At 56.5% G+C, this 14616-nt stretch overlaps 4 protein-coding genes across 4 annotated transcripts; 2 read left to right on the top strand and 2 right to left on the bottom strand.

Annotated features, from left to right (window-relative positions):
* Positions 1-534: 534 nt before the first annotated feature.
* On the top strand, positions 535-4450 carry CH63R_14035 (C6 finger domain-containing protein; the record flags this gene model as incomplete). Its single annotated transcript, XM_018309009.1, has 3 exons — positions 535-1492; positions 1561-2408; positions 2471-4450. 3 exons carry the CDS (start codon positions 535-537, stop codon positions 4448-4450), a joined length of 3786 nt encoding a protein of 1261 aa, XP_018151327.1.
* A 2612-nt stretch (positions 4451-7062) lies between these two features.
* Positions 7063-8160, top strand: CH63R_14034 (Galactosyl transferase gma12 mnn10 family protein; the record flags this gene model as incomplete). The annotated part of the gene is made up of 1 exon (XM_018309008.1): positions 7063-8160. One exon carries the CDS (start codon positions 7063-7065, stop codon positions 8158-8160), a length of 1098 nt encoding a protein of 365 aa, XP_018151326.1.
* Positions 8161-9017: 857 nt separating this feature from the next.
* Positions 9018-9403, bottom strand: CH63R_14033 (uncharacterized protein; the record flags this gene model as incomplete). The annotated part of the gene is made up of 3 exons (XM_018309007.1): positions 9018-9245; positions 9319-9365; positions 9391-9403. The coding sequence occupies 3 exons, from the start codon at positions 9401-9403 to the stop codon at positions 9018-9020; spliced, it is 288 nt and encodes a 95-aa protein (XP_018151325.1).
* Positions 9404-10472: 1069 nt separating this feature from the next.
* On the bottom strand, positions 10473-13567 carry CH63R_14032 (Salicylate hydroxylase; the record flags this gene model as incomplete). Its single annotated transcript, XM_018309006.1, has 6 exons — positions 10473-10755; positions 10846-11246; positions 11375-12096; positions 12150-12234; positions 12396-12927; positions 13041-13567. 6 exons carry the CDS (start codon positions 13565-13567, stop codon positions 10473-10475), a joined length of 2550 nt encoding a protein of 849 aa, XP_018151324.1.
* Between the last annotated feature and the right edge of the window lie 1049 nt (positions 13568-14616).

Genomic DNA, 14616 nt, shown 5'->3' with positions numbered 1-14616 from the left:
GGTATTCACATCAGGTGAATAGGGACACTCACTTGGGCATCAGAGGCCTGATACAGACCAATCCAAACCAAGCAAGGCAACCGCAACTGTAAGTAACGAATAAGCACCTCCTTCCTTCCGTCTTGTTTCTGACTCCTTCCCGACCAACCGCAACAAGAGGACAGCCAGTACGTACTCTTCCCGCAACTCGTAACTCGTAACTCGTAACTCGCAATTCGCAATTCGCAACTCGCAACTTTCACTTTGTCTTTTTTACTTCTCGTCCACTTCCAGTTCTCACAGCGAACGACTTGACGCGAAATATTTCGACCGATGCAAACTACACCGACGACAGACACTACCCCGATGTTCTTTTCCCTCTTTTCTTCTTGATCCCTTGCATCGACTGCAACACGAAACTCGCGGCGACTTCATTTCTCTAACCCTGTATATCTACTCCGATTGACGAAACGGAGTAGCAGCATTGACAGTGCGCGACAACCAACTCACAGGTACTTAGACCATTTGCCTTACCTAAGTAAATACCTAGGTACAATGGTCACAGCCACGGGCTCGCCCGAGCGTGCTGTGGCGGCCGGTCGAGCACAGCAGCAGCCCCTGCTTGGGGACAAGGGCTTGGGGGGTGGTGGAGCTTGCGCCACACCTACGCACACTCCACCCTTGCCTCCTCCACCTTTCACGTCCATGTCCCCGCCGAACCCACCCCGTCCTAATCCCAATCCCAATCCCAGTACCACTCCCATTTACCAACGCGGTTCCGCGACATGGCGCCCCCAGCGCGAGCGAATCGCAACGACTCCGACCAAACCATCGTCATCGCCGTCGCCGTCCATCGATGCCTTCGAGCGGCACTCGGTCACTACCCAGCAATCCCCGACCGCCAAGTCGCGACTGGCATGCCTCGTTGCCTTCATTTATCGCAGCGCACAGTCCCGAGAGTCGCACCCGGCCATGGCCGAGGCCTTGCTGGGCCTGGCGCCCTCGTATGGCGACGCGCCGAGTAACAAACCCTCCATCGCACGCCCCGACGACCTCCCAGCCCAGCTCCGCCGCGATCTCGAACTCAAAAAGACCCCCACGCGATGCGAACATGTCCTCGTCACGCTCGAGGTGCCGTCCACCGTCGAGTTCGCCATCCGTGAGACCGACACCGAAGCGCCCGAGGCCAACGATCCCGCCTTGGCTGGCGTCCCAACCCGCATCGTCGACGGCCAGCCCGTGAAGGTTGTGCGCGCCTACGAGACCATCATCAGCCAGCCCCACGACAACCCTGCAATCCAGCGATCTGTTGCCAAACACATTGTTGGCCTGTTGTCGACAGCAGACGAGAGTACCTGGGTCGTCCGGGAGGTCTCGCGTGGCCAGTACGGTTGGACCTTCACCTATATCTGCAAGGACTCTGTCGCCATGTGGAACCGCCAGGTCGGCAAGACGGCAAACAAGGCTCTCGTTGGAGAGTATAGTCAGAAGGAGCTGGAACCCGTCATCTCAGGTAACCACCCGCCGTGACTGACGCTGCGGCGCACTGATGAGGAGCACCGAGGACTGACCATGCTCCAGGCAGACCGGCGTTTGATTGTCGCGGCACTCTTACCATCGCCTTCTCCAAGAACTCGAGAACAATCAACATCAAGTACGAGCACACGCCCTTCCACAAGACCGTCGGCGAGATGATTGAGCATTTCCGGCCGCTGCCCCCTGCAGCACCACCGGCTTCCCTCATCCCCGCTTGCGACAAGCCGAAGAAGGCCAAGACCCCGAGGAAGAGGAAGAGCGAGGCGAATGGGGATGGAACGCCCAGTCAACCCAAGAAAAAAAGGAGGAAGACGAAGTCGGAGGCCGCGGCTGCGGCGAACGGTCAAGGTGCGCAAGAAGAGGCCGCCGGCAACGACCCGTCAACGGCCACCGTCTTGACCAAGGCCGACGCCGCCGTGCAAAGTGGCGTTCACTTACATGCTGTCCTCGATGTGCCTCCGGCCGAGGCCGCCCGGCGTCGTGAAGTTGCCATTAGACTCCTCAGCGACAGCGGTGTCGATCCGGAGAGTCTTTCTACCGAGCAGTTCAGCATCTTCGCCAACCAGTCTCCGGATCTCCAGAAAGAATCCCTTGCCATGTTGGCCAAGTACGGCGCCGAGAGGCTTCGGATTGTGCATCCCAGCAATGTCAACCCGGCATCGTCAACAAGCGCACTACCCACGTCTGACCAACCTGCCGCCAAAGCGGGGACTGCTGACGATCCCGCATCATTGTTGGAATCCCCTACCCCCACCAAGAAAAGACGCCCGCGAAAGTCCAAGGCGGCGGCTAGCGATGCCGAGGAGGAAGAGCTGATCCCGGCTCCCGCGGGCACTCCGCTAAGGCAAGTCTCGAGAGGTTCCTGCATTGCTTGCAGAAGAGCAAAGACCAAGGTAAGTCTACATCCTCCCCGCCGGCGGGGCTCGCGGAGTCCAGTCTAATTCGCTCAAACTAGTGCGACCGAGCCAAGCCTACTTGCTCTTTGTGTGAGGAAGAGGGCGTCGGGTGTCAATACCCCCTTGTCAAAAAACAGGCGGCCAAAAAGAAGGAGGAGAAGTCGTCGGTACTGGTGGACGACGACCAAGACGAGACTGAAGCGGAAGCCGAACCTGAACCAGAACCCGAGGCTGCGCCGGAGTCGGAGCCCGAGCCTGCTCCCGAGACGGAGACTGCCCCGGAGACGGAGGCGGAAACTGAAGAGCAGGAGCCCGACGACATCGAGACCATCGATTACACGTCCAATATGCCCGTCGCCAACATGATTACTCCAGCCGCCGAGACTCCCAGCCAGGACTACTTCAACTCTGGCCACAATCAACTGTCATATACGCACACTGCTTCCAACGACATGGGCATGTCTCAGAGTGTGTCCTCGTATCCGGAGACCTTGGTCAGCGTGAGTTACGCGGAGCCGTCATCTCTTACCGATACTACAGCAGTCTACACTCACACAAACGCGGATACGGCGAATTTGGTTCAGCCCGCCGATACGAGGAACGTGGGTCAATCACAGGCGGCTACTGCCGGCAGTCTTGGTTATCATCATCAGCCTGCGACCAAGAGTCCTCAGACGACGGGAAACTCTCCTACTAATACACGCCGCAGCTTGCCATCCGGGATTCCGCAGCAGCAGCAACCCATCACCGAGAGCGCCGTTCCGCTCCCAAACTACGCGCAGAACTGGCAGAGCATGTCACCGGCCAAGCCGACAAACACGGTGTCGTCATCCATGTCGGCGCGGCAACATCGGTCGCGCAAGTCAGTTCAGATACCTACACCAAGCGCTGTCAGTCAGCAGTCGGCGGCCGCCAATGATACTACGCAACAGATTGCAGCCCAAGCCGCCATGCATCAGCAGCAGCAGCAGCAGCAGCATCGGCCATCTCCCACGCAGGGAGTAGCTCAAGTCGCCCAAGCACCGCGAGTTGTCTCGCCGTTCCAAGCGCCCGTGCAGACGGTTCGAGCTAAGAGTCGAGCCGGCCATCGAACGTCAACCCGTACACCCGTCAACGAGCAGCGGCCGAGTCAGTCTCATCACACTGTCCAGCCGTCGACGACCCGAGGAACGCTTGATACCACATACAACAATAGCGACACTCATTCTTTGGGCAGTGTTTCCAACTACAATACCTATGGCGCGAAATACCCGAGTGCAGGGGGCAACACCTTGGCGGAAGCAGACACGAAACTGGCGTATCAGCCGTACGCGCCGCAGACCACCTCTGCAGCCCCGTCGGCATACACGTCATACGACCACGGCAGAAGCAGCATGACGCCCCAGAACAATACTAGCAACCTGTCATATACCCCGAGCAATAATCCGCGGTCCGGGCAGATGTACAACTCCCAACCCCAATCCCAATCTCGCCACAACACGCAGCAACCTTATAGAGATGACACGGCCACCGAAACGCCTACTACAAACCCGTACGCGCAGTCCTCGCCGGAAGTACAGCAGCAGCAGCAGCAACAGCAGCAACAACAACAACCACGACAACAGTCCTCTACGCTGCAGTCGTTCAACATGCGAAACGCGGCAACGGCTAGCCAAGCCATGCCATCCACAAGACACAAAAGCCAGCAGCAACATCAGCAACAAAACCACCAGCAGCAGCAGCAACCGTCTCAGTCGTACGGCTCGTACTCGTCTCAAACGCAGCAACAGCCTACGCAATCGGACCAGCACAGCTGGTATGGTTTCGGATCGGGCACGAATACATCGTTCCCATCGGCGAATGTCTCGGGAGGATACGCGGCTAGAGGCGGCGCTTCCATCAACTACGGCACTAGCTCGAGCAGCGGCAATCAGGCATACCAGCAGCAGCAGCACCACCATCATCAAAACTCTGACGGAATGCCGAACCACAGCTATGCTGGGGACGATAACGACATGTACGAGCTGCTGAAGAACTCTCTACATGGCCCTGGCCGTTGAGGGAGAGGGGAGGGACGGGCGGATCGTATGGAGCCACTTCTCTTGCGTACCACGTCGTATGTCGTGAGAAGTCTTGTCCCCCCTAGCTAGGAATCACGGGCTGTTCGGGAACTGCCTGTACGGTAGGCGGACGACGGGATCGACCGTTGTGCTCTGGGCATAGGAAGCGAGGATGCACCAGATCGTTTCTGTGGAGGGTGTCTACGGGCTCACCTCGTCGTGTCCTGTATTGTAATTTTTTTTTGGGCCGTGAAGGCTCCCTGTGGATCGCAGGCTTGCCGCCCAAGGGCTGAATAAGTGAATGTCGATTTACACACAAAATACTGTCTTTGTGTATATGTATTTGTGTTGCGAAGAAGACGGTTGAAATTGCCGGCCTACCTACTGGTGATATCACAAACAGGTGACAGCCCATGCTGCATTGTATGGATAGGCCGTACATGTCAAAGCCACAGATAGACCCTGGACGGTCAGCCGTGATGAATCACCTGCTAAAAATGGAATAAACCGGAGGAGGGGAAGAGGCTTGTTGTGAGATTTCCCCGCCGACAGAAAAACACATGGATAGAGATCGGTCTTGGCAAATACTATTTCTATGGACAACGCTAGTGGCAGAAGAGAGAGAGAGAGAGAGAGAGAGGGATGGACGCGCGGCGGTTGCGGCGGCCGTACTCGGGTTTCCGACGTTTTGACGGGACCCGGGGGCTGGAGACCCGAGGGCTTCGGATCCGGAAATCGACATGGGGATGGGGAGGGGGGGCCTTTTGCCGTAAACCTCATCATCGAGTCACATGAGCTGTCCGTACTCCACCTCGTATCTTTTTCCGGCCGCGCGCAGGGCCCGCGCAGTTTTTAAGGAGAGAGAGAGAGAGAGAGAGAGAGAGAGAGTGAGGCGATATTCCGGACTTGGGGAGTTCTATTATGTATGTACCTGTCGACTGACTGACACCCCTTTTATCTTGATCGACCGACCATAGGACTGTGTTTAGTTATACTTTTTGCCCTTCCCCCTTCCCCCTTCCCCCTTAAACTCTAGGATAGGAGACTCAGGCGGTTGTCCAGTTATTCCTGTGTGACAGTTTGAAACTGAGACTGTGTTTTCTCCCGTCTCCTAGTCTCAATAACATGCTATGCTGTTGGCTTTAGGGGTTTCCACCCGTTGCAGAGGAAGACCGCGATGGCAAGACACATGTGTTTTTAACTTTGGTCTCCGGAATCTCTGACCACGCAAAGCTTTTTTCTAGCAGCACAATACCTGCATGAGGGCCGCAAACGGCACTAGTCTTATTTCTGCCCCTTACTCTACGTGTTACAAGTTTAAGCAACCTAAAAGCGTCTCGGCCGACCCTCTTGAAGAGAACTTTTCCGCGGCCGAGACAGTAGGCTCCGATAATTTGACTCGTCCGCTGGCGGTGATGTAGCTTAGTTCTGGGGGGTGAGGGGGGTGTCTTTGAAACTGTCATGCGTGAGTCCGTAGCCATTTATCACTGCGTTTTTCCTGCCCGAAATCTGCGAGTCTGCGTCTTCGGAAATGAAATCCCGGATACTAGAACTTACATTGAACCACCCATGATCCCGGCCGGTGTACTCACTGGAGTTCAGCGCCGCCAGACCTTGTCTGTCGTGGCAGAGTCAGGATTTGAGTTGGCTCTTGGGAGAGTCCGCGTCCTCTGAACGTGGTACCAGATGAAAAATATTGAGATTGGCTGCCTCCCCCAACCTTGCCGGCGAGCGAACTGTTTACGGTTGTACTAGGTTAGTTGTCATCTCTGGACGAAAAATCGGCCCCGCGGGGCCCAGAGTTCAGACGGCTGCGCAGCCGTCAAAGCCATGCTCATCTTGGATTTGCGTCTTCTGGAAGGGCAGGGTTGTGGCATAGAGTAGACTGGACCCTGGGGCTGCGCCCTTCGTTGTTGTGGACTCAGCCGCACTTGTATCTCGACGACAAAGCTGTCTTCCCGAGCACGCCACGTCTCCCCCCTGACGTGACTCGTATTACAAACCCTAGTGCCTGTTTCGCGATACCAAAATACATCCGAGAGGAGAGGCTTTTGCCCCTTTTCAGAGTTTGGTAGTGTGAAGACGACTACAGAAATATTTCCTTGGGGACGAATCTACCGAGGCTTACGAATGCCCCCCAAGGTTGCTACCGAGTGTGTGGCATTTTCGTGCCTAGAATGTCTCCACACGTTGGCTGGTGGGTAGAACACAGAGAGCCCAAGCAGGGTTCTATGCTAGTCTGTAATGGGCCATGCCGGGAATGAGCGAGGCCATAGAGTGCCGGTTGTCCTTATCTACATTTCTGTAAAACTCGCTCGTGCTTTGCCGGTGGGATACACTATGGACCTGGCAGGGGTACATCAAGTCACTCGGATGGTGTTAGACGCACTCACGACTGACGGTTGACGTGGGGAGGCCAGGTCAAAAATCTATGAGAAGAGAAAAGGGAAGGAGATCGTCGACATATCGGTGTAATGCTGTAGAGTCGGTGGAGTCACTTACGATGTCATGTCACAGGGCCTTGGACGAGTTGGAATATAAAGACGGCCCGCACTCGTCGAATCACTCAACTTGAGAAAACATACCGATCTCCGTAAGATTAACCTTGAGCCATGAATCGTCCGAAGCTTCTGCAGGTCTTGGTGTCCCCTCTGGCCATCAAAGTCTTCGTGTTCATCGTTCTACTATTGACCGCTGTCCGAACCCTGATGCTATACAACGACACCACGACAACGACTCGAATCGACCACGTCACCTCTTCCCACCCGCCGAACCACAGAGAACACCATTGTCTACCGCCCACTCCCTCCGATGTGCTGGCGCAGTTCGAGGCCCTCAAGTCGGCGTGCCCAAACCACCCGACACCCGAGGGGGCCGCCGTCCGCGTCACCACCGCGACGGCGCACTTCGGCAAGGTCGAGAAACACTACCAGGACGCGCTGCAGACGCACGTCATGCACACGATGCTCCACGGCCAGAAGCTCGAGGTCATGTGCTCGCCGCTCGTCGACGACCTCTGGAACAAGCCGGCGTTCCTCCTGTCCATGCTGCTGGACGAGATGCTGAAGCCGCGCCGGGAGCGGGCGGAGTGGATCTTCTGGGTCGACCGCGATACCATCATCCTCGACCAGTGCCGGCCGGCTTCCAGCTTCCTGCCCCCGAGCCGGACCGATGGCGCCGCCGCCACCAATAACGGAGAGGGAGAGAAAGACGGCGGCGGGGGGAAGGCGCCGGACGACCAGGTGCAGCTCCTGGCCACCAAGGACTGGAACGGGCTGAACAACGGCGTCTTCCTGCTCCGGGTCGGGCAGTGGGCCGTCGAGCTCTTCAGCGCCGTCCTCGCCTTCCGGCACTACCGGCCGGACGTCGAGCTGCCGTTCACGGAGCAGAGCGCGATGGGGTTCCTCATCGGGGAGCCCGAGTTCGAGAGGGGCGTGCGGTTCGTGCCGCAGACGTGGTTCAACGCGTACCCGGGCGGCAACGCGAGCGCGTTCCTCGAGCGGGAGGACGAGGCCGGGCTGGCGGACTACCAGGCGCGGCGGGGGGACTTTTTGGTGCACTTCGCGGGCGTCGGGGGCCGGGGGGAGGCCATGGGCGACTGGGTGGGCATGCTGCAGAGGAACGGAAGCTCGCTGGCGGCCGAGACGTGGCGGACGCAGAGGAATGCCTCGAGGGCGATTATGGAGTTTTGGGGAGATTCAGCTTCGTGAGGAGGGGGGGGGGGGGGGACGGGAGTGACGGGGAGAGATGGGGTTATTGAGGTTCAAGATGCCCTGATAGGGCGGCATAATGTGTTGTCGTAATACTGTAACAATACGCGTGATACATGAAGTATTATGCTGTACGTATAATAGCTATGAGTTTCTTGGCTACATAGCCAGCATTTGTGGTGTTGTTGGAGATGTGGATTGAGAACAAACTATTGTATTGTAACATTTTGACATTATCACATCAATACAGAATTCAGAGCCAGACTAGGAAGGTTGACCTAAGACTTGAATAGCGAACAATGGTCTTTTGCTTATACAGTGTGCGTGGGCGAGACCACAAATCTTCAAATCTAAAGTGCAAGGTCAAGATGAGAGGCTCGGTGATTAATTCAACGTAGGTGAAAGTTGTTCTTTGACGATGAAGTTCCAATTGTAACAACGGCGGCAGGAAGCTACAGATTGATATTTACAATACCAGGGTCCACCAGGCGCCGCCTGTGATGTCGAACGGGAAATGTGGAGAGAGAGGGCAGTTGTGAAAACTCTAGTAACGCGATGATGCTGGGGAGGCATCTCGCGACACTTATCCTGGTATGCCGTCAACCTCGTCGACTATGATAAACCACACCTCCGGACGGTCGAAAGCAAAGTTCCGGCGCCAGGGGCGCGCTTTGTGGAGCCGCAAATGGCCCATATCCCGAGTTCTCCGCGGACGCCGGAGCTTAAAAGCGTCAGCTCAACGTTGGTGCATATACGGAGCAGACTGTTACGTGAGCCTATCCAGCCTTGTCGGTTATACAACACTACAGATGCATACGGGCCGTCTTAATTTCAATCTTTTTCCGATCTCTCAAGGTCTATCGAGGGACACACGTCAGCCCCAAACCCTCCCGACCTCGTTCCATGTGTATTGGCTTGTAGCCCCCCCCTTCCGATGCCATGATGCTAAGTCTGCCTTGTGATGCAGATGTTCGTCTCTTGAAGGGGAATGCTTGGCAGGGCCGAGACTGACAGGGGGGTGGGATATGTCTTCCCCTGCCCCTGTCAACATCGACGGTAATATGACACGCAGGGTTGGCCAGGATCTGCACACATGCTAGACTTATTTTTCTCTCTACAAGATTCATGTGAAGAACCATATCCAGTTCGTTGTCTTACTAGGATGATTGGACTCAGCCCGGGATCGAGTAACCGCGGTATCGTGTCTAAAAATAGGTTTCGTTCGTCAACGAATGGTTCGCATGGTGGGGGTGTTTCTCGGCTCCGCTTCCGTTCGGCATTGTCCCGAACGTCTCCACGTGCTCTAGTCGGCAGACGGGCGTCAACCAACACAGCCCCTCTACGATGGCAACAGACCCTGGAAAAGAGATTCCACGCCTGCAGTTCCACGACGAATATATTGTGCATTGAAATTCCTGTCGGCCTGTTGTTCTGGAAGGGTCGTGATAAGACGCTTGACTGTAATTAGCTTGGCTGTTCCCGGGGTGATCAAGAAAACCGACTATCTCGTTCTTTGGCGTTTGCATCTGTCATAGTCAGGGACACAAACACACACACACACACAAACAGTCACGATTTGATCTATAAGGCGTTAATTACTGAAAGGAATTAATGGCATCGTTTTTTCCGACACACACACAAAAACCTACTGTAATTTGATTCGTAAATGAGTCTTCAACAAAACCATCAACCCTCGGCATCAGTTTCCCTCCCTTCCAGGTCTAACGTTGTTGTACGCCATCACACCAAGTCGAAACACGGATACATTGGTTGCGAGGCCAGGGGGGCATAGGTGAGGCAGTAGTAACAGTAGCGATGGTAGTGAATTTCTCTGTCCCATGGTTCGACGTCTCTTGAATCCATCGTCTGCACTTGGCCCTACGTGAGCCCCTTGCTGACTGTTCTACTCTCCGACGAACGCAAACCGAGTTGTTCAACTTGCGAGAGACGCCAAACGCAATGTCACTAAAAGTTGCGAGAAGGCCATGCGCCAGGTTGGAGCCGGAAACCCGGTGGCGAGCCGGCGTGACGATGAACCGGGACCAAGCCATGCGCCGGCTGCGTGCCCGCGTCGGATCGGCCGGACCCGAACGCCCCACACCGAACACGGCCCCATTAATCCGGAATCACTGGCCGCATTCACAAAACTGCTCACAACGTTTCAGAGTGTCTTCCGATGCGATTGATTGCCAAACCAAGTCGACGGCGCCGAGGTATGCCACTTCCGACGCAAAAACACTAAAAATCTAGCAAAAGTCTAACACGGTCCTCTTTACGCAACTTTAGTCCACTGCATCACCATCAGGCCCTTCTTATGAGGGTCTTTGAAACGGTCTCGAGTAGGTAAAGTCGAACTTTGCCTGAAGTCCCGCTCGATCAGCCATGGATTGGGCAATCGCCGCGTCGCGCTGGACACAAGCTTCGGGCGGTGCCACGCGAGCACGGCCGAGCGCCCTCGCGCCGTTGACCAAGACGGACGTGTGCGGCTGCTGCTTTTCCGCGAAGGACTTGAATATCGACGACAGCTGCTCCGTCGAGAGCGGCTTGGTGTGGTCGAAGTCTGGGATCGCCTCTGCGAGAAAGTAGCAGTCCTCGCTGGAGTTCGTGTTAGTCAGTGGCCTTTTGGGGCCCCTTTCGGCAAATCCGGGGCCTCTCCCTTTTTTCTTTCTTTCTTTGGAAGCTCACCATGACTGATTGGCGCCCTGGCCGAGATGGACGCTTGTGGGATGGACGGCGTCCCCGATCATGACGCATCGTCCCGAGTACCACTGTTCCGGGCTGAGCTCTGGGCGGTCGTAGATGCCGTACTTGATCAGGCGCTCGGCCGAGTTGACCAAGCCTAGCACCACCGGATCCCATCCCTTGGCCTCCAAGGCGGCCGAGATGGCCTTCTTAGCTGCCGCTCTCTGCTCGTCGCCGAACAACCCCCATGACGCCTCTTCAACGGCTTCGCCAGGTAGTGTCAAGGCCCACGACGTCTTGTCGTGGGTCATGTCGTAGCAGATGACATGGCTCAGCTCGCCATACCAGTTCCTCGCTCCGGGACGCCCACGGAAAGCATCGGGCGTCGGCGAAACCCCAGCGGTCTGTCAAAAAGAAAAAGATCACCAAAAGAGTCAATCACCGGCGTATCATCTGAGAGAAACGGAAGTGTGCAGGAAGCCAAACAAACAAACAAGCAAACAAGCAAACAAAGATGACACTGGGGTCGTACCTGCGTCAAACCTGTAAACGAAGGCAGTCCGTCCTGCAAGCCGGCTCGCGCAAGGAGCAATTTTCTCGTCGTGGCCTTCAGCCCGTCGCAGCCGATGAGGAACGATCCGGTCTCGGATTTCCCTCCCTCAAAGAAAGCCGTGATGGAATCGTTGGACTCTTCAATCCTCTCGAGCGCCCAGCCCCTCCTCAGCTCGATGCCCTTCTCCTCCGCCGCGTCCCTGAGCCACGAGGTGATCAAGGTCCGCTTGACCCCGACGGCAGGCTGGCCGTATCGCTTGGCGAACGCGGTCGGGATGTCGGAGCCGCCGAGGACCTCGCCGGAAGCCTTGTGGTCGCACAGCTCGAGGACCGGCGGCCCGTTCTCCAACAGCTTGTCGGGGATGGGCCCGACGCGCTCGAGGACCTTGAGGCCGTTGGGGCAGATCATCAACGAGGCGCCCACGTCGCCCGGTGATTCTACTCGCTCGAAGATGATGGGCTCATAGCCCTTTTGCTTTAGGAAGCATGCCACGACGGGCCCGGCCACGCCGCACCCGATGACGAGGACTTTGGGGGAAGACATCATGCTTGGTATGGAAGGATGTAACTGGGAACCAAAGCAAAGTGTCACAAGACCATCGCTCGAGGATGGAAGAAAACGAGAGAGACAGAGAGACAGAGAGACAGAGAGACAGAGAGAGATTGAGAGAAAGGCGGTGATGCCAGTCGCGGATGGATGGCCTGGTTCGTCCATAGGTTCGGACGATAGGGACACTGCGTCCAATAACACTGACTCGTGCCACCCATGGTTCCCACAAGAAGACCCTGAAAGGCAGCCCAAACTCTGTTCAGTTTGGCAACTACTCGTGCCGATGCAACCTATTTTGTTTGAGTTCAAGCTTAAAACATATCGGGCAGAACAATGACACGTTCAGGCCCGCTGGTTCATGTCACTAAGTAACGTCCTCCCTACTCTGTACACGAAGCCGGACATATAGTCCATCCTATCTAAAGCCTGACTCGAGTCAAACGGGGCTCACCATGGACCTGTTGACGACGCAGACGAGCTTCTCGCCCGACACCGTCCCCTGTCGCAGCTCTTCGAGGCCCTTGCTGACATCCCCCAGCGAGTCGCCCACAAGGCGAAACCGGAGCGGCCTGACCTCCCCGTCTCGCACGAGGTCGGCGGCCCGCCTCATCCAGGTCTCGGCGAACAGACGGTCGGCCGGGGAGGGATGGCACTTGTACGGGGCGACCCAGTCGACGGCGCAGCCGAAGGCGCTCATGGCGAACACCCAGGATGGCCGGACGGCGCGCCGCGAGTGGGACGCGATCGGGAAGCTGTCGAGGGCGACGTAGCGGCCGCCGGCGGCGCCCATGGAGTCGTAGCAGATCTTCATGGACGCGGGCGTGGTGATGCAGTCGGCTGCGTGGGCCAGACGGTCGTCGGTCAGGGCGCGGATGTCAGATGCGCACGTGGGCGAGTTGTAGTCGAAGGCGGCCGCGGCCCCGGCCTCTTTGACTAGATGGAAGTTGCGAGGCGAGCATGTCGCTACGGGTATGAACCCGGCACTGTTTGGGTTCGTCTGTCAACGGAGTGGGGGGCGAGGCTCGCAGTATAGACCGAGAAGCGTCGGAGAGGGGGGGGGGGGGGGGGGGGGAGGCGGGGGAGAGAAGAAACCTACTGCTTGAGAAGCTGTATCATGAATATGCCGGAGGCCGTGCTCCCACCGTACACTAAGACGTGTGCGGTCGGATCTGCGGGTGTGTCCCTCAGCTTCATCGAGTGGTGAAGAACCATGCCGCCGGTGAGCAGACCGCACGGGAGAGTGGCGGCTTCTTGGAACGACAGGCCGTCGGGGATGCCAAAGACCAGATGCTCCTCCGCCACGACGTACTCGGCGAAGGCACCAGTGGCGTCGTTGTCTCTGTTGTATCCGAAGGCGACGCCGCACACCCGGTCGCCGGGCCGGATGTGCGAGCCGACCTGAGATCCCTTGGAGACCACCTCGCCGGCGAAATCGAGGCCCGCCATGGAGCCCTGGGGCGCGCCGGCCTGTACCATCTTTGCGTCCGAGGGGTTGAGGCCGACGCATGCCGTCTTGACGAGGATGTTGGTGGGTGACAGTGTCGGTATGGGAACTGTTGCTACCGTGGCCACACCGGGGCTCTGGATCAGTATGGCCGTTCTCGTGCTCTTGGGCTGTGTCATGATGGTAGGCGAGTATCTGGATGATTATTGGAGATTTTTGAGTGAGTGAGCGAGCGAGCGAGCGAGCGAGCGACTGAATGTAATTTGAGTCTGATGATTATTAATTGCAGAGTTGCCAGCATACATACAAGATTCGTTTTGGAGAGGGTTTGAAATGGCTTTGGCTCGATCACCAAACCTTGTCCCGGGTCGCCGGGTGATATTTCCTCGTACGACCGATTCTAGGGTATGCGAGATATGTAAAGACAAGTCACCCTTGAGATTGTTGGTGCAAGCCGCTTAGGAATCCAGTGGAAAATAGATTAATGCATGCGTACCTTGAACTTACTTTGAAGCCATTCATAGATGAGACGTTCCGACGACGCCGAGCCCTGACTCGTGAGCCACTCACTACGTGTCCGATACCGTCTACGATGCGATCTGGCTCCGAGCGATGGCTCTCCATTCCGGCCATCAAATATCCATGCCGGAGTTGAACGTAGCCTGTCACGCTACCAACAAAACACACGACCGGGAGGAAGCCGGTTGGATGGCCAAGGGACTCATTCCATAAGCTTTCTTTCTACCTATAGAGTTTGAATCGTGTAGTATAGAAAGTGAACACGATGTTTAATGAGATTGTTATATGCTGCTGCTTCAACCGCCGACTTGGGACGGAACACATGGCTTCAACATCGGACTTGGAGCGGAACACATGGATAGATACCAGGGCCGGAATGACTAGCACGGACTTTGTTTGAGTGAAGCCCTGTCATACGAAACTCTACCTAGCGACAAGGGTGCCTATGAGATCCAGCATGTCGGGTTTGCAGCGATCTCCTGGTTGCAGCACACTAGATCCGACAAGAAGAGGCTATTTTCCCTTCAGTCTTGGACCACCTTGGTTGATTCTCAAGGACTTGCTCATCTTGACAACTTGCGCATTCGCACGAAATCCTTCCGACAAGCTCACCGTAACTGATGACTGACGAGTACACTGAACTTATTTGTCTATTACCCCAAGAGAAAAGGTGAGTAAGTTCCGCCATCTTTCTCAGCTTCCCTTCCCC

Source organism: Colletotrichum higginsianum, chromosome 10, assembly GCF_001672515.1.
Source record: "Colletotrichum higginsianum IMI 349063 chromosome 10, whole genome shotgun sequence".
NCBI lineage: Eukaryota > Fungi > Ascomycota > Sordariomycetes > Glomerellales > Glomerellaceae > Colletotrichum > Colletotrichum higginsianum.
The sequence above is the reverse complement of the archived record's forward strand: the minus strand, read 5'-3'. Positions and strand labels throughout refer to the sequence as shown.